The 24,791-nt window shown below is 41.1% G+C and overlaps 1 protein-coding gene across 4 annotated transcripts in view; it reads left to right on the forward strand.

The window, feature by feature from the left end:
- The window catches only part of Marchf3 (membrane associated ring-CH-type finger 3), a 185,642-nt gene extending 163,139 nt beyond the window's left edge, over positions 1-22,503 (forward strand). For 3 of the 4 annotated variants that reach the window (XM_078048127.1, XM_078048114.1, XM_005324138.5), the window contains 2 exons: positions 15,702-15,911; positions 21,572-22,503. In XM_078048127.1, the coding sequence (XP_077904253.1) occupies positions 15,702-15,911; positions 21,572-21,730 (369 nt within the window). In that variant the 3' untranslated portion in view covers positions 21,731-22,503. The remainder of the gene's footprint in view (positions 1-15,701; positions 15,912-21,571) is intronic. The other variant, XM_078048136.1, reaches the window with a different exon arrangement.
- The last annotated feature ends 2,288 nt before the right edge of the window (positions 22,504-24,791 follow it).

Genomic DNA, 24,791 nt, shown 5'->3' on the forward strand with positions numbered 1-24,791 from the left:
GGAAAAATGGCTAATATAGTTAATATGAAATCTGGGAAAGTAGGAGCAGCAGGAAAGTTGTAAAATAGAATTTATAGACATTTAAGGACTTCAATCTTAGAAGAATCAGTAAAAGCAGAAATTGGGAGATGAAGGGAAAATAGCCACCATCTTAGAAAATAATGCAGCTCTTCCTCACAATCCGCCTAGTTGCAAAGGCTTGCTGTTTACTTTACACAGCCAGCAGTGATGGGAGTAAAGTCATAAGAGAAGGAAGTAATACATGGCTCCAATATTTTTCTGAACACTGACTCATCTGCTTAAAATCTATGACTTGAACCCCAGAAGTCATTCATTTATCAGGATATACGCATTTTCAGCTGCTTGTAAGACACACCTGGTACATATCTGAAAAATCACCCTGTTAGATGAAGATGTGGCAAAGCAAAAGGAAATACCTGTATAAGGGAATTTGTGCAAGATGGAAGGGGGGGGCGGTCCCTAGGAAAATTGACAAGATGCTTCATATGTTTTTTTAACCAAAGGCTCTTCCAGGGTCAGATTTTTTTTTAACAGCTTTATTAAGATATAATAATTACCATATCACACAACTCCCCATTTTAAGTGTACAACTCAGTGGCATTTGGTGTATTCGGAGCTGTACAACCATATCAGAATCAATTTTAGAACATTTTCATCAGCCTGAAAAGAAACCTCACACACCTCAGCTTTTATTCTCCATTTCCCTACCCCCATCCCTGGGCAACCATTAATCTACTTTCAATCTCTATGGATTTACCTTTTCAGGACACTTCCTGTAAAGAAGTGGTTCTTTGCAGTTCCTTTCTTTCATTTAACATAGAGTTTGCAAGCTCCAGTCTCAGGTTTTATAGAAAATGTATCCTAACCTTCATTAATACAATTATACTTTTTATAATGATACCTTCTATTTACTTTAACATACACCTCCTACTTTATTTATTACCTCCTGAGGCCTTCACCTGTGCTGCTGTTCTCTGCTCAGTAATGCTCTCCTTTTCATAGGTACAAACATCTCCATTTTAGAAATGAGGAAACTAGCACAGGGATGTCTATAGTTTCTTCCCCTCTTGAGGTTTGGCTTTCTCCCTATCACAGTTTACGTAATGAAACCATGTTCATTTCTTACTCTTTATGTAAAACCATTTGTACATTGATTTTTTTAATATTATCTGAACTTTTGCCCTTCCTATTCAACAAAGACCCTTTTCTTCCTTTAGGCCCATTACTTTAATTTGATTCTACTGTCCTATACCATCTAAACTATACAGTAAATTTTTTTAAATCTTACATTTTATTCCTGACTGATTTTCTACTTCAAGTGGGGTGGTGAACAGGGTCTAAGGAAAAATAATGATTCACAGAAGGCAATCAAATCCTATTGCCCATATTCTCAAATTCATCAAACCTCAGAGTTGTGATGGACCAAGGAATATCCTCAGCTATTTCAGAAATGCTCTAAAACAGTGACTGTAACCCTTTCCGGGGTCTCAGATATGCTTGAGAATCTGATAAAAGTTTGAACTCCCTCCTCTTGAAATGCAGACATACAGTGGTCAAATACAGATTCAGAGGGGTAGAGGGGTGTCAGGTCTTCTGAAGCCCTACACTCTATATCAAGGACCCCTGATCTAGAAAACTAGTTACATAACTATAAAGGGACATGAGACTTTTTTAAAAAGTGTTTTCTATGCTCTAATATATCTTAAGCTTGAAAAGTAAAAGAAGCTATCATCACTTCATTGCCAATTTCCTCTTCCATGAGAAGACTACATTATACTTCTATGTGCACCATGACAAAGGGTGTGATTTTCTAGTCTTAAAGGAAGATTCGGTGATTCAGTTGTGCACATATACAGAGACTGGGCTAGTTATTAACTCAAGTTCTTCCATGGTTGGCTTGGTTTTGTCATGGAGACACCTGGAGGGTATATGTTTCAGAATCACTCAAGCTCAAAATATCTCTGTGTCTCCCAGCTGGAACAGAACTTTCCCACAGACAGCAGTTCATCCAGCCAGTCTCTTGCATGTCCCTCTGAAAGTGCCAGTTCCCTGTGTCATGACTAATGTTATTTGAGCTGTTACCCCTTACCTCTTAAGAATGTTGTTAGCTTTGGATCTTAGGTGTCTCCCAAAAGCTCATATATTAAAGGCTAGGTCCCCAGTGCAGCAGTGTTCAGAGGTGGGGGCTTTGAGAAGTGACTGTATCATGAGGGCTGTGACCTCAGGAATAGATGAACATAGGAAATTTATGTCTGATTCATTTTACTGTCTTTCTTATTTCTATCCTCCACCCTCCCTTCCCTTCATTCCCCTTTGTCTAATCCAATGAACTTTTTTTTTTTTTTTTGGTACCGGGGGGTTAAACTCAGGGGCACTGAACCATTGAGCCACATAGAACATAATCAAGATAAGAAATATGATGGAAATCGTGTTATCCTGTCCTGTAATAGAAGGATTTATCTTCCCCTAGTCGTCTGCTGTTCTGGGTACCATACCCAATAAAGATATCCAGGAACTCCAGAGAAGCAGTGAAAGTGGATGGCTAGACAAGAAGAAAGAGATTCTTCTTTTTTTAAAAAAAAAAAATTTAATTGATGATAGGTCTTTACTTTTATTTATTTATATGTGGTACTGAGAATCGAACCCAGTGCCTCACACATACCAGGCAGGTGCACTACCACTGAGCCCCAGCCCCAGCCCCAAGAGATTCTTTAACCAAGATCTGAGGAAGCTAATGATAGATGTGTCTGAAATCTTGAAAATCAAGCTTAGATAATGTGAGTATAGAATACATAGCATGTTCCAAATTGTTTGTGTGATGGAAAAGCTCCCTTTGAATTTGAGGACAGAGTTTCAAACAAAAATAAAGAGGTGCCACCACTCATGAACTAAAGTCATGGCCTTAAGTGGAGCCTTGAGAGAGTGCAAATCTACTCATTGCTAGGATGTGCTCAGTGTCCAAAGACCCTATTTGTGTATCTTTTTGGCAGAAAAATGTGAACCAGAGAAGTCATGAAACTCAAAGTTTCCTGTTCTTTTGGTCCTTTCCATCTAGCAGAAATTATAGCCCATCCTCTCATTCTTGCTAACTTTGGGAGTATGCGGAGGGAAAGCCTCATCTGTCCTCTAGCTTACACATGTATTGTATTTCATTGAATTTTTCTACCACATTCTACTTGGATAGTTTTCTTACATTCTCACTATTCCTGAGGGACACAGATTTTTAATGCAGTTCCTGCATTTTGAGGACCTGGCTTTGAATTTTATTTCTGCCTCTCTATTCCTGTATTCATCCCCAATTATCAAAATAAGAATTTGTTATCCTTTTTGTGTCATTTCTTATACTCTTATCTTTTGTGCAGTGTTCCATATAGGGCTATCACTTGGTACACTGCCCTGGTACCTTAACCCCACAATCCATGCTTCTGCTGGAGGTAATTAGATTTTCAGAAACCTGAGCTCCAACAACAGGCCAACAGAGTGGACAATGAACACCAGTAATTGTGTAGTTTGGATGGTCAGGGGGCCAATAAGGGTAAAGGTAAAGCAGGATTGGGGAGTGGGAGCTTTTACTTGTGATTATAAAAGACTACACAGTATGAATCCACTATTCCTAAAGTAAATAATTTCTATTTTGGCACTGTACATTTTCTTATCAATTTTCTCATGGAAATTTGTATTTTCTTGTTCATCCTCTTTTGGCTGTTTATCTCCTCTTCTTATATTTCCGGCATTACGTTGATCACATATGCCACATAATTCTGCACTATATTCTCATATTTCAGATAAGCAACCTCCATTTGGCTGTGATCACTTCTACACAGTGATGATCTAAAATAGAGATGATTCCCATTTTGCTTATATCTGAAACTGCAAGTGAATATGTGAAATTATTTTGCCATCTACTCCTGCTGTGCCGCTAATCTAATCTTTGAAAAATTTCAAACCATTGTGTAGATGTGTGTAGTGCTTATTTAAATAATGCTAGAGCCATATTATAATGTTTCCAGTCACAAATACAGTATATCTGACACATTATAGCCCATTAATTGGCTTATTGGCCTGAGTTCTCCAGGGAGTGTCACAAGTCTCCAGGGTGCTCTTGAATATGACTTATGTTTCAGCCAAATCACAACTGTGAATGCCAGAGCAACTGCAATGTATGCGCAGGTAGCAAAAAGTACTTTAGTATATTTTCTGGGAAGAGTATGGGTGCATGATCTTACAAACATATGTATGTTTTTCAGTTATACTCATCTGAGATCTGCCCAAAGTGATTCTCTGGTTTGAAAGGATTTGTTTCTTCAGCTAATTTTTATCAAGCATAAATTCAATATTTTTAGAAATGGGAATGTAGCTATAGACAGGCCAGATGAATGTCATGTTCGAATAGAGTTTATCTGCTAAGGAGGAAGGCAAAAAAGGAATAAGTAAATAAACAAGCAAGATCATGTCTGACAGTAGTTAAAATTATAAAGGAACTAAAGCAAGTTGTTGTGGTAAAGAATGACTGGGGCGAGGTTATATGTCTGGTGATTTGTGAAGGCCCCTGTGAAGAAGTGATAGAAAGTGGAAATATGACCCAGGAGGAGGAACCAGTCATGGTGAGAGTTCCAAGCAGAGGGAGCAGCCTCCACAAAGGCTCTGAGGCAGGAACTTCTTTGGTATTCTGAAACAGGAAGAAACACTGCAGATGAGTGTGAGAGATCAAAGGAGCAGGATTTGAGGTGCTTAAAACTTTTCTGTCATGGACCCTTTGGCAGTCTGTCAAAGCCTCTGGAGCTCCTCTCAGAATCATATTTTTAATTGCATAAAATAAAATGCATAGGAACACAAAAGGAAATCAATTACATTAAAATAGATATCAAGGGGCTGGGGATGTGGCTCAAGCGGTAGCGCGCTCGCCTGGCGTGCATGGGGCCCGGGTTCCATCCTCAGCACCACATACAAACAAAGATGTTGTGTCCGATGAAAACTAAAAAATAAATATTTTTAAAAAATAATAAAATTAAAAAAAAATAAAATAGATATCAAAATATTTAAAAGACAAAGTTTCAGTATAAAATATAAGTGCTTCATTATTAACATATTTTGGCCAATATAATACCCAACTTTGAAGTAGCAAGATTTCAAAATATCCGTAACAGTAATAATGTGATATAAAATATATGTGATTATTAGTGACAGAGTCACAGGAACTGCTAACTCCAATGAGATTTTCTGCATAATTCAATAGATTGCTAAATTTTTTCTTTGTTTTTCTTAGATCATTTTTTAACTTGTTCTTTTTAATATATATGGTAGCAGATGTATTTTGACATATTATACATACATGGAATATAACTTATTGTAATTAGAATCCCATTCCTCTGGTTTAACATGATGTAGAGTTATATTGATCATGTATTCATATATGAACATAGGAAAGTTATGTCTGATTTATTTCACTGTCTTTCTTATTTCTATCCCCCTCTCCTTTCCCTTCATTTACCTTTGTCTAATCCAATGAACTATTTTTTTGGGGGGCGGGGGGGCACCAGGGATTGAACTCAGGAGCACTCAAACACTGAGCCACATCTCCAAAAATATTTTGTATTTTATTTGAGTTGCTTAATGCCTTGCTAAGTTGCTGAGGATGGCTTTGAACTCGCAACCTTCCTGCTTCAGCCTCCCAAGCCACTGGGATTACAGGTGTGCACCACCTCACCAGGCTAATACATACAGTGAACTTTTATTCTTCCCTTCCCCAACTCCTATGAATGCTAAATTTTAGTTCGAAGTAGGGGTAATAAGAATGAGATTTTTTTTTCTTATCTCATCCAAAATTACAAATGCTATGACTCCTACCATGGATCCCTTAGAGCTCTGTGGACTACAGGGTACAAATACATACCTAAGACCGAATCATCCAGGGCTTTGTAGAAAATGTGGAACTGTAAGCAAGAGAAATGGTGTATCTTGCAGCTTTATTGAAACTGGCCTTAGGGTAACAGGAATGGAAGAGTGAGAAAGTAAGGAGAATATTATGTGGTTCAGAAGAAAGTTGAGGGGTTCTTGGAAAAGAGTGGGATTGGAGAGATGTGAACATATTCAAGATATGCTGGAAGAATCATAGGAATTGCTGATTGCTTGAAATATTGGGGCAGAGGGATGTGGAAAGGGAGAAATAAGGATGGTACTAAGTTTGTTTATAAGAGCCACAAGGTGTTTCTGTAGCCACATGCAGGTATGGCCCCACCCAGGAGAGGAATAGGTTTGGTGGATGGTGGATCCAGTGTTCCATCGTGGACCTTGTAAAGTCTGAGCTGTGTATTGTGCACATGGAGAGATGTCAAGTAAGCAAGTAGGTCCACAAGCCTCAGGCTCGAAGAGGGTTGATCTGAAGGATGATACATGTACTCTGTATTTGAACTGATGTTTTGAGCTGAAAGGGAAACTCAAGAGCTCTGTGGCATCAGTATGACAATTAGAGACTAAGGGTCCTTCCCTCAAAGCTGTACCTTCCTCACTTCAAGGAAACTGTCTCTCTCTCTCTCTCTCTCTCTCTCTCTCTCTTTTTTTTTTTTTTAACTCCCCTACAGAGATAAAAGAACTTGATAAAGGCCACATAGCATTTGGGAGAACCAGCAATTGGAAGCTGTGTCCCATCTCCTGCTTCCAAACCCATGTTTATTCCCTGCACAAAGCAACTTCGCCAAATTTATCTAAGACTAAGATTTTAGGTAGTATAAAAGAAACTGAAGGAAACCCTGAAAGAGATTAGGCTGGGGATTTCAAATACTGGTTCTTCCACCATGGAACCTTGAACAAAGTATTGTTAACCTCCCTGGGCCTTAATATCCTGATCCAATGGGAATAATAACACTATCTGAGGTTTTTAAATTCAGTAAAACTAGCACATGATAAGCCCTGAACACATGGTTTTTGGTGAAACCAGAGTTGCATAATTTTTAAAAAGGACACTTGGTATTTTCCTCAAATATTTCAGGGTAATTTTCTTCTAGGGAAAAAAAATAGTAACTGAAACAGTCAAAGGTTCTTAGAAATTTACTAGATTTCTCAGGCAATTTCATGACCTATGGAAGGAAAGATAGTATGCCACAGTCCTTTTTATTCAAGAAAAAAAATAGAAACTAGGGGCTGGGGATGTGGCTCAAGCGGTAGCGCGCTCGCCTAGCATGCGTGCGGCCCAGGTTCGATCCCCAGCAGCACCACATACCAACAATGATGTTGTGTCCGCCGAGAATTAAGAAAAAATAAATAAATGTTAAAATTCTCTCTCTCTCTCTGTGCCCCCCTCTCTCTCACTCTCTCTTTAAAAAAAAAAAAAATAGAAACTACAGGCTTTTCACCTAGTAGCAACAAAACAATGTATAGATTCTTCTCTTGGAAAACAAATATATGTGTGGAATGCTTTCTCTAGTCTAGAAAGCTAAAAGCAATGAACTTGATAACTTGGTGTTTACACACCAGCAATCTCTCCTTTCCGATCAATTTAATTCATCTAAGTAATACTATAAGTTCATTTCTGGCCAGGGCCGCTAGCAACTCAGTTGTTTATTCATTCATTTTCATTAAGCATCTACTGTGTTCCAGCATTGTTCCTAGGTCAAGATAAATAAAGTTGAGTAAGAATGAAGCCCCTGCTGTTGTGGTGCTTTCTCTCAAGTGATAACAGTAAGCAGACAAGTGAACAGACAAATGAATGGCATCCTCTCAAAGAATAGTGTGTGCACTGGTGAAAATACAGCTGAGTGGTGTTCACAAGTGTAAGGAGCACTTTCAGGGAGAAGGGGCTATTTGAGCTGAGACCTAAATGATGAGGAGCCAGCTGTACAAGAATATGGGCAAAGCCTGTTCTCCATATGGCAACAGCCACAGGTACCAGACAAAAACGAAGGAAGCCAGGCTTGGTAGTACACATCTGTAATCCACCAGCAGCTTGGGAAGCTAAGGCAGGAGGATTGTAAGTTCAAAGCCAGCCTCAGCAACTTAGCAAGGCATTTAGCAACTCAGTGAGACCCTGTCTCTAAATAAAATATAAAAAGGGCCGAGGATGTGGCTCAGTGGTTAAGCACCCCTAAGTTCAATCCTCAGTACCAAAAAAAAAGAAGGGAAAGCTAGTAGGAGGCATGGTTAGAGTGGTGGGAAGGAATGAGGTCAGGCCAGTCCAGAGTCAGTCCAGAGTTTGGACTTCATTCTAACCATTGGGGAATTTTGATCAAAGAAGGAACATCATGTGATTTCTATTTCTACAAGTTCACTCTGACTGTTGGTTTAGGATTGAACTGTAGGGAGACCAGGATGGGTGCAGAGAACCTGTTGCCTCCAAGTAGGAGATGATGGTGACCTAGACAGGAATGGTAGCAGTGGGAGAAAAGTACATGAACTGCAGATGTGTGTTGAAGGTCGTGCCAGCAGGACTTACTGAGGTGTGGGGTAAGACTGAAAAGAAACAGGAATGCCTGGGCATATGGGAGGGTGGAGTTGTCATTGTCACTGATATGGAGTAGATTTGGAAATTAAGGGTTGTGAGTTACATGCTACATCAAGAGCTCTGTGTTGGGCAGATTTATTTTGAGTAGTCTATTAGTCATCTAAATGAGGATGTTGAATGGTCTGTTGGATATGCACATCTAGAGCTTTGGAGCAAGGCCATTGCATGAGCAGATCCTCTGGTAAGTTTTCATGTGAGGTGCATTGCTTCAAGCACGGTTTGATGGATATCTAGAGCAAGCATCTCCTGAGATCCCCTGGAGTCAGAATCTCTTTCTGTGTGACTCCAGCTGTCCTGGAAGCTCACTGACAGACTGTGGAATTCAGGGATTTAAACACTGGGAGGAGTTTGGTTTTGTTCTGTGCTCTGTTTCAGTTAACTGAAAAGCATTGTTTCAAATCATGTAAGAACCTATCACCTCCTCCTGATCATCACACTGCCCTCTTCATATCCCAGCACCACAGACAAGCAATGCAAGTTAGTGCAGAATGTGTTGGGATTCCAGAATAAGACCCAGCCCAAGAAAGGCAAGTGCTTGTTAATAACTCTGCCAGTGTCTGGTTAACAAGAGACACTCAGGCAGATAAACCCAAGTGAGTAAACACTGTGAGGCCATACCTTCTCTTTTTTTAATTCCAGCTCCATAAATTTGTTATGGTTTCCCTTCTATCAGTTTCTTTCATTCTCATGATGCTTTCTCATTAAGGAGATTCATGGGGAAGGATATAATCGATGAGAGCTATTAGCCACCAGAGTATAATCTGGTTCTAGTGCAAACTGACCTGCATGATGTCCTGTCCACCTTAGAGATTTAAACTGATTGACTCAGAGTCTGGAAGGCAGAATCTAATGTCCTGTAGCACCACACCACCACCACTACCACCCCACACAACCTGACCCTCCAGTAAGGGATTTAACATATTGACACTGTAATTAGATGGAAGCTACAATCAACCCACCCTGAAAGCAGTCTCTGGCTGGTGCCTGCTTACCTTGAATGCACATTTACAGCCAGTGAATGATGCTGTGTCATTGGTGGTAGAATGCTGCTTTAATTCCCTCAACTGGTTCAGGCCCTGCTAATTACATTGGGGCTTTTGTTTGGTTTGGTTGGTTGGTTGTTGAACTTATTTCCAAGAATAGATCAACCTCCTTGTTTAGGAACAAGTTAGTGATTGGAATGAAACCTCTATAGAAAAATAGGCAGCTCACTGCTAGAGCTTTCAACGCATGATCTTTGTCTGCTTCATGTTTTTGATGAACAAGAGAATAAGAGGCAGGAAGGATGGCCTAGGCTGCCCACAGAGCGCTGGCGGCCACATGGGTGGGCCTGCCTGGTGAACGATGCCATACAAATTTATATTCTTAATCCGTGACCTTGGCTTTTAGAATACAGCACACTACCAAGTATAAGATGAGGACTGAAGTTAAACTAAAGGCTCTTTAAGAGTGGCATTTTAGTTGCAATGGCTATGCACAAGGGGCAGGATGAAATAATTGGTATCATCCTAAGAGAACCACAGTAAGTCAAAATTCTCCTAGGGATAAGAACAGTGAAGAACATGATCATCCCTTCTCCCTCCACCCACCCACCATCCCTTTTTTTACTAAAAATGATAATGTACTATAGTGGTTAAGAACACAGTCTTTGGAGCTGAACTATCTAGACCAAAGCCAAGGCCAATCTTATACAAATTATTTAACTTCCCTGGGCCTTATTTTCCCTATCTATAAAATGATGCTAATAATAATACCCCTTTTGAAGATTATGGAGGAGGAGTAAATAAATTATTACATATAGCATTAAGATAATTCTTGGCATATACTAAGGGCTGAGGAAACAGGCTGTTGTCATCCATTCAGCAGGTGCTATACTAGACACCACTGTTATACAGGTGGGGCCCAACAGGAAGTCGGACACAAATGAGCCAACCTTCTACCTGTGCCTGCCCTTTACTGAGAACTTAGGAGATGGGGACTACTACAGAACAGCTATGATACTCATTGAATAATTAAGTATAACCAATAAGAGAGGCAGAAGACATATAATAACCAGAAATGTAATAGAAAAGTAATTGAAGAAATCAATTTTTTTAGTACTAATTAGGACAAAATGTATGATAATGTACCTGAGATTAAGTACCCAGAAATTAGACCTCATTGTAGTTTGGTAAAAGAATTAACAAAGAACAGAACAGCAGCCTAAGAAAATTTTATAAAATTACGGATTTACATAGACTAAAGGTACACACACACACACACACACACACACACACACACATATTTACACAAATTATTCATGTTCATTTGAGAAAAATAAGAAGATACGTACCAAAAATGTTAAAGTATACTCATAACTTCACCACCACCAAAAATAGCCACTATTTTGCCAAGTATTCCCTGGTTGTTGTCTGTGTAAATATACTACATCTATGTAAATATAAATTTCTATGTCTCTGTAAATATATCATTACATACATAGGATCAAAGTACACATTCTGTCCAGAAGAACTTATTTTCTACTCAGCAATATATCTTGTCAATAAATATTAAATGCACATTATCACTTGAAATTACTATATGGTATTCTAGTTTAAGTAAATTTCATAATTTATTCAGATAATTTCATATTGTTAGAAATTGAAACTGTAATCAAATTTACTCTACTTTAATAAATCCAATACCTATATCCAAGGTATTTAGGTACTTTGTCAGTAGTCCTTACCATGGCTCAGGACAATGTTTTTTCTTAACAAGAGATTATTTTTCCTTATTTTTTATTGGTGCATAGTGATGAGATTCATTGCTATATATCCATACATGCACATGATATAACAGTATAATTTGACCAATGTCATTCCCCAGTATTTTCCCTTTTCCTCCCTTCCTTTCTCCTCCTGGTCCCTTTCCTCTACTCTACTGATCTCCTTTTGATTTTCTTGAGATCCCTGTCTCACCCCACTTTTCTTTTCCTTTTTCCTCTCTAGTTTCCACATATGAGAGAAAACAAACAACACTTGACTATCTGAGTTTGGCTTTTTTCACGTAATATAACATTTTAAAGTTCCATCCATTTTCCTGCAAAAGACATCATTTTATTCTTCTTTATGGCTAAATAAAATTCCATTGTGTGTGTGTGTGTGTGTGTGTGTGTGTGTGTGTGTGTGTGTGTATCACATTTTCTTTATCCATTTATCCATTGATGGACACCCAGGCTGGTCCCATAGTTTGGCTATTGTGAATTGTGTTGCTACAAACATGGGTGTGCATGGATGACTATAGTATGATGACTTTAATTCTTTAGGATAAATGCTGAGGAGTGGTATGTCTAGATCATATAGTGGTTCTGTGCCTAGGCTTTTAAGGAAGTTAGATTAGTACAACCACTATGATTTTCATAGTAGTTATACTAATTTACAATCCTACTAACAGTGCAGAAATCAATTATTACCTCTGATTGTTCACAGGCCTGCATTTGTATGAGAAATAAGTAACATATAGGCTTCTGAAGAAAATACAGATTTCATATAATAGTATCTAAGAACACCATACCTAAACATGACTAGCAACAAACAACAAAAGGAGTAAGCTGCCTCCAATAGAAAACAATCAGAAAGTTGTAACAAGCTATTGTAATTTCTAGCTTGTCTTTTGCACATTTTTGGGGGGTCTGCTGAATATCGAACCCAGAACCTCATATATACTAAACATGCACTGTACCATTGAGCTACACCCTCAGCCTCTACACATTTATTTTACATGAGAGTAAATAGTGATTCATAATTATCTCCTTCCATAACTGAATCATTGCATTGGGCCCTGTCAAGATAAGTAATGCAGATAAGTATTGCATTAGTGTTAATAAAATGTGTCCCAAATTCCCAAGCAAAAGAAAGGAAGGGCCGGTTTAGTGGCACACGCCTGTGATCCAAGTGACTCAGGAGGCTAAGGTAGGAGATGGCAAGTTCAAGGCCAGCCTTGGCAATTTAGTGAGACCCTGTCTCATAATTTAAAAAGGGGAAAGGGGAAAGTAGGGATGTGGCTCAGTAGTAAATCACCCCTAGTTTCAATCTCCAGTACCACCAAAAAAAAAAAAAAGGAGAAAGAAAAAGAACGGAAGCTGTAGCCCAGAAGGTTAGTGTGTCTGTGCACATATGTGGCATATTTATTAAGAACCTACTGTGTTCTATAAAATGGAGGCATAGTGGTGAGTAGCCTGAACTTCCTTCTGCCTCCAGGGAAAATTCAAACTTTGAGGGAACTGGATTGCTACAATTTGGGCACCTTCATTTTAAGAATTTTAATGTCTTGCAATTTCAGTTTTCAAATATTTCACTAATACCACATCTGAATAAGAATAGAGAGATCCTGATCCTCTCCTCAGTTCAGCCTCTGAATCACCTGGAGCAATCATTTAACCTTGTTGAGTCTCTGTAAAATTGGGATAATAATGCCCTATTTCTGCTCTTCACTTCATGGCGCTATTCCTTGTATTTAGTCAAGAAAATGTTAATTAATAACAGCTCTCTGAATTTCTTTGAAGCTGCTGAAATCTCTGAGGCAGTGTGACAACACAGGGCAAGGTCAATATATTTGTACTTGGTAATTTTTGTATTTATATTAAATACTTACAATGCTGTATTTATATTCACAAACATGTCAACAGCTGCTTATCTGTGTCTTAATATTTATTCATGTCCAGTTTTGAGCTGAAATTGACTTCTTTGGCCCATCTTTGATAGGTTATCCCTGGAAGTTGGTATGTTGGGGATCCAAACATCTGGGGAAGGATCCTGCCCAGCCAACTTGCTTCTGAGCATTTTACCTCCTCTCTTCTGCTCGTTTCATGAGGCTTCCATCAACCCTTCCTCAACTTGTTTGCCCTCTTTGCAGCTCTTCTGTTTCCTCTTTATGTCCTTGAGAATCATGATCCCTTTCCTTTCCAGTTGGTCCACTCGCATGCCCATCATTGTCCTTTCCCTCCCACCAATGGTTTTGCAGGAGTTGCTGCCCTGCCTATTTGGTGTGTCTCCTCTAGCAGCCTGTCATGCTCCCATTGGGCACCAACAATGTGTCAGCAGACAGACAAAGCTGGGACCTGTTTGTTGGTGGAGACAAGATGGAAGACAGAGTCCACCAGTTGGTCCCACCCCACTCCATCATCTGTTTGATCTCATATCTTCTCAGGACTTTTGGGGCTCTGCCATTACTACATGGACAATACAATAGTGATACCAGTTATCTGAGGTTGTATGTTAACACTAATCTAAGGAAAAGTCACAAGGCTCTTATTAGTTTGTGCTGACAATAGTATGTAAGCTTTGGATGACATTGTAATCCATTGTAGAAATGGACCAAGGGAAGCATTTCAGCAGTTATTCAGCAGTTACCAAGTAGGAAGACAACAACTCTGTTTCCCTTCCTACAGAAATTCTCATCTCTGGTCTTTCAACAGTCATGCAGTTTTCCTCATCCTCTTTGGGGTTGGTTCATTCAAGATGGTAGCACTATCAGGATGTCAGAGGGGTTCCTAACTGAGGAGGCTCAGGGTCCTAGAAGCCAAGAAAGAGGCATTACTGAGTTCATGGAGTCAGGTGAGTCTCATTCTGTGTGAGGGTCCCCAAGACCACCCTTAGGCTCAAGATTCTCTAGAACTCATAAGATTTAGAAGAGCTGTTATACTCATGGTTATTGTTTATTAAAACAAAAGGACACAGATTAAAAGCAGCAAAGGAAGAAGAAAGTGCCTGGAGCAAAGTCTGAGAGAAACCAGCACAAATTTCCATTTGTCATTTCCTAGTGGAATCATATGGAAATACTTAATTTTTCTAGCAACAATTTGTAATAGTACAGGTAAAGAAGCTCACCTGAGCCCTGGTTTCCAGGTTTTTTATTGGGTTAGTCCCATAGGCACATAATACCCATACGGACCACAGGTGCTGAGATTCTTGACCCCTAAGACAAAAACAGCCATTCAACTTAAATCACATTATTAGTAGAACTTTCTGATCAAACTGGTATTGTGTGGCTCAAGGCCTCAAGCTCTCATTGGGCAAAAATTACAAAGACTCAGTGTTCTTTTCTTAGGAGCCATTCTAGAACCAAGCCTTTCTTGGGGTTTTGCAGAGTTTGAACACCCCAGGCCTGCTGAGTTAACCTTTCTCTGCACATAGTCCCAGGGTCAAGGCTTTGGCCCCATGACCAAATTTCTTAACCTTCATCTGAGGCTGCCAGCCTCCCTCACCTTCTGTATTAGTCAGCTTTATATTACTACAATGAAATACCTGAAGCAATTAACTTACAAAGAAAAACAATTTATTTTGGATAATGATTCTAGAGGTTCAAGTCCAAGATCCTGTCCATCAGTTTGGTTTTCCGATGAGGGTGGCATGTCATGGCAGGAGCATGCATCAGAATGAATGGCCACATTGTTTTTTGTTTTGTTTTGTTTTGTTTTTTGGTACTAGGCACTGAACTCAGGGGTACCTGGCCATTTAGCCACATCCTCAGCCCTTTTTCGTATTTTATTTAGAGACAGGGTCTCACTGAGTTGCTTAGCACCTCACTCACTATTGCTGAGGCTGGCTTTGATCTCACATTCCTCCTACCTCCACCTCCTGAGCCATTGGGATTACAGGCATGTGCCACTGTGCCCACCTAAGTGATCACATCTTGAGCCAGGAAGCAGACAAAAATCAGACTGGAGTCCCACAGTCCCCTTCAAGGGCAAACCTCAATGACCTAACCACCTCCCACTAGGCCTCACCTCCTGAAGGTTCACAGCACCTCTCCAACCCTCCACCCGGGGACCAAACATTTATATCTAATCCTTTGGGGACCTCATCCAAACCACAGCACCTTCAGAGAATACACCCTCTCCACCTTGCCTTCCACAGGGGATCACTATGATTCAGAATAGTAGCCTTTGAATTTCTTTCACAAAAAGCAAGTCAGTTACAACAAGGACATTGTAAACTATCATTGTTATTATTACCATAATAATTATTATTCAAGGGGAAGAGGCATGACAATGAGCTCTTAATGCTTCCTTCTTATCTCAGAACAGGTCAGAAGTGCCTTTTCCCAGATTCTGAGGGCAAAAACAATTCAGAACAGTGTGTCCCCACTCTACACTGGCATTAACCTTCTCCCTTGCTTTTCTCTGTCTCCCTTTTTCTGGCAGTGGCTCAGAAACCCTGGCCCCCAGCATGAGAAGCGGACCCTGTTTGGAGACATGGTGTGCTTCTTGTTTATTACCCCGCTGGCCACCATCTCGGGCTGGCTATGCCTGCGGGGCGCCGTGGACCACCTGCACTTTAGTAGTCGGCTCGAGGCCGTCGGACTGATTGCACTCACTGTCGCACTCTTCACTATTTACCTCTTTTGGACACTAGTAAGTATGGCCCATGACTGGAGGTTCAGGCCAGCTGGAGCTGCCAGACTCCCAGCTGTAGCATATCTCACCTGCCCAGTAGAGCACAGACCTTCAAATGCTGAACAAAGTGTGTGATTTGATGTATTTCTGCATGTGAGTGTATATGCATGTGTGCGTGGGTTTGCACCACAAGGAAGAACAGAACAAATAAAGAAAAAGCCCAACTTCTGAGCATCCATCAATCAAAGACACACACCTAGGACATTTCTCTCCTCCAGTAGTCTCGGACTCCTCCTGTTATGAAAAATGGCACTTTCCTTCTCTTGTTTATGTTTCTCACTTTTGCTGGGATTGTAGTATATTGTGAATGATGCACTTGGCCACTGTTGCTGCCGCCGCCTGCACAGATCATGAATCCTCCCTGCTGGTTATTTTCTTCTTATGTCCCAACACAGCCTAAAGTCTTTGTTGGACGTGGAGCTGCACTTTGCCTGATGATTATTCCCTGTGTTGGGATATTGACTCTGCTGCCCATAAAAGCACTAATTTATCTAGCTGAGAAGCTGCCACCAAAGAAAAGCCATTTCCCAATAAGTGTTCCTGCTGTATATGAGGAAGAATTTTTAAACATCTTTTTTTTTTCATTCTTTTAACTTTATGCAGTAAGTTGATGGCTCAGGCACAGTTGGCAGCACCCACAAAGTACAACATTTGCTCTCTCTTAATGCTTCCCTGTGGGAACTGCGGGAAGGACGTCACTTTCCTCTTGAATGTTTTCAGAAACCCGGTGCCCTGCTTCCTGGCATTACTCTCCTGTGCCTGCTCATTTCTAATCTGAGCACGTTCCATTGTTATTCAATCGGTGTTTCCTGTCTAAAGTGTATTTTGCCATATCCCATAGCACGGTGTCAGCATGTGGAAGCTGCTTCTCAGGCTCACACTTCCTCCCTCCCTGTGTCTCCATCAGCTGCTACTCCAAGGACCCTGCTCATTTCCCTCTTACTCATCATGTGGTTCTGCCAGCCTTGTCTGGCCCCTCCCAGGAGAGTGTTCAGACAGTAAGAGGACACATTTTAGTCTCAGGAAGAGGGACATGACTTGAGCCTTGGTAAGCTGGGAGTTTTCTAATGCAAAGAACTTATCTGAGTCTTCCAGTTAACTTAGATATCCTGTTTCCAGGTTAATGAAATCCCAAATGACATTGTTATTACCTCCCTTAAAAGTCCATGCTTCCGAAGTGTCCTACTTCATTGTGAATCAAGCAATGAAGCTGATCCAGAAGCTTCTATTGTGATGAAAGAATGGTTAGAAATAAGAAATTAAATAGTCTAACTACATCTATCTTTCCATTGACTACACCACCTTAGGAAAGTCATTTTACCTCTCTGAATTTCAGGGGCCCCTTCTATAAAGTGGGGGTGGCAGTAATGACCGTATGGCCAACTTCCCCTCATGTTATAAGATTGAAATGGAAGAATACATAGGAAAATACTTTGGGAAATAATAATTATGTGTAAGTTTTTGCCATATTTAGACTTTTTCTGCTCTGTAATTTTTCTTAGAAGATTTCCTGTGATGAAGGATGGATGGAGGTGAGACCTCCATGCTGGGCTTTCAAAACCAATTTAAGGTCTTTTTGAAAACTTGCTTTGTAAAACCACACACTTTCCTAACAAGAAGGAAAAGTGGGAAGGCAGGGAACAATGGATGTGAACCTATTTCATCTCCTATCTCAGGTGAAAGGAAGGTTTGGGTGGAAAAGGTACTTAGACTAGGCTGCCTTAGAAGAACATACTTCATTTCAGAAATGTGTCTGAGAGATGGTGCTGCATAGTAAAAAGGGCATGCATTTAGAATCCAGAGGCCCCATGTTTAAATCTAAGATTTAGCATCCTAATATCTTAGTAACTCAAATAGAATATTTAACCTCTCATCCTTCCTCTTATACAAAAAAAAATGGAAGAAATAATTGATAACCCCTGGGTCAGTGGTTATTATGAAGATTAAGTGGGATAACACCTGAGAACATATATCCAAGCACCTAGCACAGTGCTGGCTCAGGTTGTCACCCTGTGACTTCCCTCCCCACCCCCCCCACTCCTACCTTTCCCCAGCCCTCTATAAAATGCAAAGTAGCAGGAGGAAAGAAAGGCATCTCCCCTTTGACTGGTGTGAAAAACATGCTGTGGAGTCAGCTCAGCAATAGGTTACTGAATATAGAATAATTCCTTCCCAGATAAATGCTGTACTGAGCAGCCCTGGCAAGAGCCGTAATTCAGAAGCTGACAGCACTTGGAAACTGCCCTCCGGCAGAAACCCATTGTAAACAAGCTGTCAAGCTTAAGGAGAATATGCTCTGAAAATGTCTTAGATAAACAAACACAGTGTCAGTCCAAGCCAGGCTCCTCAGAGGAGCAATTCCTTGAAGGGCCTTGCCACCCTGTGCTGTGAAGAGGGACAAGTGGTCATGCCACATGCCTCCAAGTGCCTTTGGACTTTGTCATGTGGCCATCAGGAACCATCTTGATGCAAACTTGGTGTTCCAGAAGCCTACCTGGAACCCAGGAGGCCTGGCCCTCACCCATTTCTACCCTGTGAGCTCAGGGTAGAGTGTCCCAGAAACATTACTGTTCCTGTAACAAATGACCTGAAGTCCATGGACAGACACAGAAAGAGCTTACTGGGAACCGAGTCCATGCTAGCATGATGACACTGATGGACCTGGTGTTGGCCCCAGTATAGGGTTGCAAGTCAATGCACCATGGGGCCCAAGTGTTTCTGTCACACCACTGAAGCCGACAGTACCCAGCATGCACCAAAATGAATGGATGGCCTGGTTCCTCAAAGGCAGACTGCTGGTCCCTTAACTCCTTTAAGTTCCTATTGTGAAGGGGGAAACATCCAGTAGAACACTGTCCCAACAAGCCTCACTGTGGTTTCGACACATCTCCTACAGGTAGCCAGAGAAGGTTTGCTAGTATTTCTCCATGGTAAATTTACTACCAGTCTTCTTCTCTTCCACAATATAGTCAGAGAGAAGCAAGCTGGGCCCATGGCAGGGAAGGCAAATAACCAAAACCCCAGCCCCATCCATTTATTTAGGTTATACCATAACTTCCGAGAGAAAGGGCAGAATCGAAAAATGTAATTAGATTTCCCAAAGTCGGCTGTGACTTCACCACAGCCTTAGTCACCTCTCTAATGGGGAAAGATGGATATTAACATTTCCTACCCCTTCTGCCATTCATAGTAGTTGCAACTCATTGTAAACAGACTCTCCCATGATAGGAAGTTGGTAACTATTCTTTAGATACAAACATGAATAAACTTGAGGAAATCCATCCTATAAGAAGTAACATTTTTAAAATGATAACCCTATACCTTTTCTTTCTCTTCTCTCCTAAAAAAAAAAAAAAAAAAAAAAAAATTCAGAAAATTCAAAACTATCTTTTAAAGCTCCTAACATTTATTTGTAGTGTCTTTTTTAAAACGTTTTTTAGATGTTGATGGACCTTTATGTTAGTCATTTATTTATATGCGGTGCTGAGAATCAAACCCAAGGCCTCACACATGCTAAGCAAGCACTCTACCACTGAGCTACAACCTCAGCCCTGTAGTGTCTTTTTTAATTTTATGTTGTTTGTTTTTTCTTTACTACTTCTTTATTTCTCTACATTAAGCCTCCTTTTTCCCTATGATATTGCATTGTAGGGAGGGAGTGTTTTGGAGCATCTAGAGACAGGGACAGCCATTAACCCAGGGCAATGCAAACCTGTGGTCTCCTCTGCCTTGTCCTCAACTTCCTTTATTTTCCCTGATAAGGAATAGTCTTCATATGATGCTTTCTTCAGTGATTGAATTTGCCTGCAGACTGTGGTGGTTAATAGCAATTAAATAGCTTAATAAGATCTCATTTGGTTGTCGATACAAGTGGCTTTCTTTCTTTTTCTTTTTTAAATATTTTTAGTTGTAGATGGACACATCCCTTTATTTTATTTATTTATTTATTTTTATGTGGTGCTGAGAATGGAACCCAGTGCTACATGTGTGCTAGGCAAGCGCTCTAAAACTGAGTGACAGCCCCAGCCCCTTTCTTTCTTTCTTTCCTCCTTTCTTTCTTCTTCTTCTCCTTTTTTTTTTTTTTTTTAATCTTGGCCAAGGAACAGGGAAACCTGCTAAATCCTTGAATCTCAATAATACTTGAAGCAGCGCTTCTTAGACTTGAATGTACATGCCAATCACCAGGGGATCGTGTTAAAATGCGCTCTCTTATTCCTTTAGTCTGGGTGGGGCCCAAAATTCTGGATAATCTAATAAGCTCCCAGGAGATGCAACCTGTTGCTGGCCCATGACCACAACTCAAAGTAAGGCCTAAGAGGAAACAGCTCAATCTCTCTTTTCAGTTTCTCTGTGCCTAAAGAAGAGTCACAAAATTGTCATCGTCTTTTTCAGGCCCAGAACACCACCACATATGCAAGGCTGTCTAAGTGTGTTACGTGCTTTATCTCAGATGTTGATATTCACATTTTACAGCCCACTTTCTGACTCCCGTGGACCCATACTGAGAGTCTACACAACCTACCTACCCCAAGACAATTACACAGTCCAGGCCTGAGTGACTGGTCACCCTGAATCCATGGACACCTTTCTTGCTAGCATATACTAGATATCTGGATGCACTCAAACTGGAATCTACTCCCATTTTTAAAATGCTTCTTCAAAAGTATAGACTTTGAATTTCCTGGGCAGGCCATCAGTTTATGCCAGCCTTCTCCAAAACAAACAGGTCAAAGTTTGTCATTCCAGCTGTTTTACATAAAAAGCAAGTGCTTTGGGGTATAGTTATGTCACAATTGACCATAGGACTCACTGCTTACACTATCAGGTATAATGTAAGAAAGGCTTTAGTTTGAAGCTGTGTTGCAATCAGAAATATTAGGATCTTTATTCATTTATTCATTCACTTTCAGCAAACTCTCTTGAGCAATATTAATGTCGGACACTATGATAGGTGCTGGGCATGCAACACAGAGCCTTCTATCAAGTTGCTCCTGCTGCACAGGGAGAGAAAAACAAGCACAGCACATAGAGTGCTCCATGCCATGTTCAGGGCCACCAAGTATAGTTGTTACAGTTTGTCCACAGCCCAGTACAGAGGATGTCCTTTGTATCACAGTGCAAATGGGATCCTTTGTAGTGCATGTCTAACCTGCAGGAAACTATATTAATCCCTAGTATTCCCCATTGAACAGAGGAAGCTGGTGGAGCAGATAGGTACACTGACCATGTCACACAGCTGGACAATGGCTGGTGGTGTACCTAGTCTGTCCTGCTGCCTCCAGCAAACCTTTTTCACAACTAAGATCTGGGGGGCCCTGAAATAAATCCAAACTCAGAAAGAACTTCATTTTCCTGTTCATATCCTGATTAGCTATGTGGTGAGAAAAGGGAAGCCATCATGTAAGCCCTGTCATGTTCATACATGGAACACTTTGGTTGATGGTCAGTAATATCCCAGCACTCAACTACTTGCTAGAGTTGTTGTGCCCAGAGTTCTTGCCCCACTGCAAGGCTGCAAGTCTCTGAAGCGGCTTTATGTGGCAATATTATTTCTTAGATTGATTATCAACTTCTGCCTACCTGTATACCTTCTCTTATTTTTCCTCTCCCATCCCCAGGTGTCATTTAGGTACCACTGTCGATTGTACAACGAATGGCGTCGGACCAATCAGAGGGTGATTCTCCTCATCCCAAAATCTGTCAACGTACCTTCTAACCAGCAGTCCTTGCTGGGCCTCCACTCGGTCAAGAGGAACTCAAAGGAGACAATTGTTTGATGTTTGTGTTGGTTGGTTGATTCGTTGTTTTGGGTTTGGAAGTTTCTGCACTGGGGCCATGCACTGAGCCACCTCCAAGCCCTTCCTTAACCTTGTGGGTCTAAGAACATCCAGAGCTGTGTTAGCACATCGCCCGAGCAATGAACTCTGCCAGAAGAAGGCAAATGCTGTTTTTCTTCAAATCGTGGATGCTGCAATCATATGATATTTGCTAAGCTGCCAAACATGTTTATTTAGCAGATACTCTATGGAATTTTCTGAACACCTCTTTAACATGTGAGGAAGGTTGTCCTGCTAAGGATGCAATTCAACTCTTCCTTTTTTATTACTATTTCAAAATATATATTAAAATATATATTAAACTTAGATGATAATCAAAATCGAAAAGCCAATGTAAAAACTGGTTTCTTGGTTTGGATGGGTTTCATTTGGGCTAGCTTGCTTCCCGGTTTCTACTGTGGACTCTTTGGGGGTAATTTGATAGCTTGAGTGGTCTTTTTCATCTCTTTCGTGTCTCTTACTCAAAGAGGCACCATAATGACTACAGAACAGGTCATATGTTTAAAGGATGTTTTATACTAAATCTCATTTAATTATTCAGTTTTTAAAGGGAAAAAAGGCGTGGCAACTCTCCACACAGTGAGCTGTTTATTTAAATATCATTAAGAAGAAAAAAAAAATATGGTGAGAAGCACCTCCTTTCAACCTGTTTGGTACTGACAGCTCATAGAAGCTATTTTCTAATAATAAATATCCAGTGTGTGAAAGACAAACCCTACTGATTGCAATACTCTCTTTTTTTTTTAATCGTAAAACCTGTTAAGTTTCCCCAAAGTAGGTTTAAAAAAGAAAAAAAAAAAAAAGTAAAGCAAAAAGGTTGGTGTTATCCCTCCCCTTTCATTGAGTGCATGTCTTAATTCTGCATTCCTAATGAATTGGTGGATCATTAGACATTTCTAGGAACCCTAGACCTGTTTTGCATATCAATTAGCATTCTCATTGCTCTATTGAATTTGTAGCTTGACAGGTAGATGTGACAAAAAAGCCTGTCCTAGCAGCGGTGCACTGAGTCTAAGACCCCTTTGTCTGATTTTTTTTTAAACCCCACACAGTGCCTTTCCTAACCATGAGCCAATTCTGTCACAGGCCGAAATAGACTTTTTCTAAGGGCTTCGTGTCACCCTTTCATCCATCTCAGCTCAGAGGGTCTGACGCTTAGCCTGCTTTGTGTGTGCTGAAGCCAGGCAGCGGACGTGTCTTCCGAGGAGGACACTGGCTGCTGAGGCTCTTGCAGGGCTGTCCGCCACCCACGCGCCGCGAAGAGAGGGCGGGACCAGCTTCCGGGCACGCTTAAAATATGGATTTCTAGAACATGACCCACATTCTGAGTATCAATGCAGCCTCCGCCTTATGCTCCCCAAGTGGGAGAGCGAAAAGTGCAAAGGAACATGCAGCAGCGAGGATAATGATTTTTGCCTGCAGATTGATGGAGCTGATGCAGGTGTCCCCTTTGTCGGACCGAGTCCTCCATTCACAGGCTGCTCCCCGGGCTGCCCGGGGAAAACAGCTGTACAGCTCACCCCCGCAAACCTCAGATGTGCTTTATGGCTTGTGACAATAGATTTCCTCCCCACTACGCTTCACTTCGACACTTCAATTCCAGTAAAATACATCTCGGCCCTTCTGTTTACGCGGCGCTGCTCACCCCTCTGGGCTGTCATTAGCTGCGGCACCATCAACCGTTTCTTAATTGACCTTTTAAAAATGCTGGACACCACTGGCTGCACGCAGCTGTCACACATTAAATTTCCAGAGCAAAAAGTGCAACTTGGTAGCCTGTAATTGCGACACCGTAATACATAAATGACGGTCACCCAGCCTCGTTCTGTGCGCTGTCAGGTGAACTAGTGGCAACCTCTCAACCAAATGGCAACCTTCCCTAGAGTACCATACCCTGCCTCTTCCCTGCTTCTTCGAAGAATTAAGGAATCCATCGATCAGAATCCATATCTGTTGAGGCTGGCTGCAGAGAACCACTATCACAAGTAGGCAGCCAATTTTCTGGGGTTCCTGTGCTGAAAAGGGTAGCACATTAATCCTATACTTGGCCATGCCTCTCTTCCCTACAGATGCATCCCCATCCTGGGAAGTAAAGCAGAGTCCAAGGGGGAAGGGGTAGATTGCTTGTGGGGTGGTGGGCAGGACACCCCTGGCAGCCAAGAATAGCATCAGCACTTTTTTTCTTAGGTCACCATCCTGGACCTCCTAGTGAGAGGCTCTGATCTCCATCAATACCAGGGCCCATCTGGAATTCTGAAGACTACTGGGTGGCATTCAATCTCTTCTTGGTCTTTTAACCCTGAGGTTGTTCAAGGTGGGAGAGTTTAGGGAATTGCAGCATAGGTACAAAGGTACCTAGCCAACACAGCATGGGAGGAGGCTGCCTTCATGCCGTGCTGCATAGAAGGGCTGCATGTGCCGGGAAAAGGGGATGCCTTTTGCTAATTATCACAAAGTTGCTAATAGAATGTCAACATCCTTGCTAACTTGTATTCTTCCTTTGCTTCTTTATTTTTGAAAGATCAAAAAGGAAGCAGAAAGACAAGTTTGGTGATATGCACCTGCAATCCTAGCTACTAGGAAGGCTGAGACAGGAGGATTGAGTTTGAGGCCAGCCTGGGCAACTTAGTGAGATGCTGTCTCAAAATAAAATAGAAAGAGCTGGGGATGCAGCTCAGTGGTAGGGCACCTGCCTAGCATGTGTGAGGCCCTGGTTTCAATCCCTGTCACTGTTTAAAAAAAAAAAAAAATGAAGCAGAGGAAGGGACAAGGAGTGGGGGCAGGTAAGGACCCTGGTGTCTCACTGTATCTCTTCCATACTCCTTGCTGTGGTACTATCCTACTCATTTTTCTTGAGACTATCATGTGAAGACAAATGTGCATCACAGTAAAGCCAGAGAGGCCAACTGACAACTAAAATATTCCTGGTATGCTCATGCCCCCCGCCCCAGTTTGTGCCTGTTTCTGTGCTTGTCTCAGGGGAGAAGCATCCACAGAAGTT

The sequence above is a fragment of the Ictidomys tridecemlineatus genome, chromosome 1 (assembly GCF_052094955.1).
Source record: "Ictidomys tridecemlineatus isolate mIctTri1 chromosome 1, mIctTri1.hap1, whole genome shotgun sequence".
Lineage (NCBI taxonomy): Eukaryota > Metazoa > Chordata > Mammalia > Rodentia > Sciuridae > Ictidomys > Ictidomys tridecemlineatus.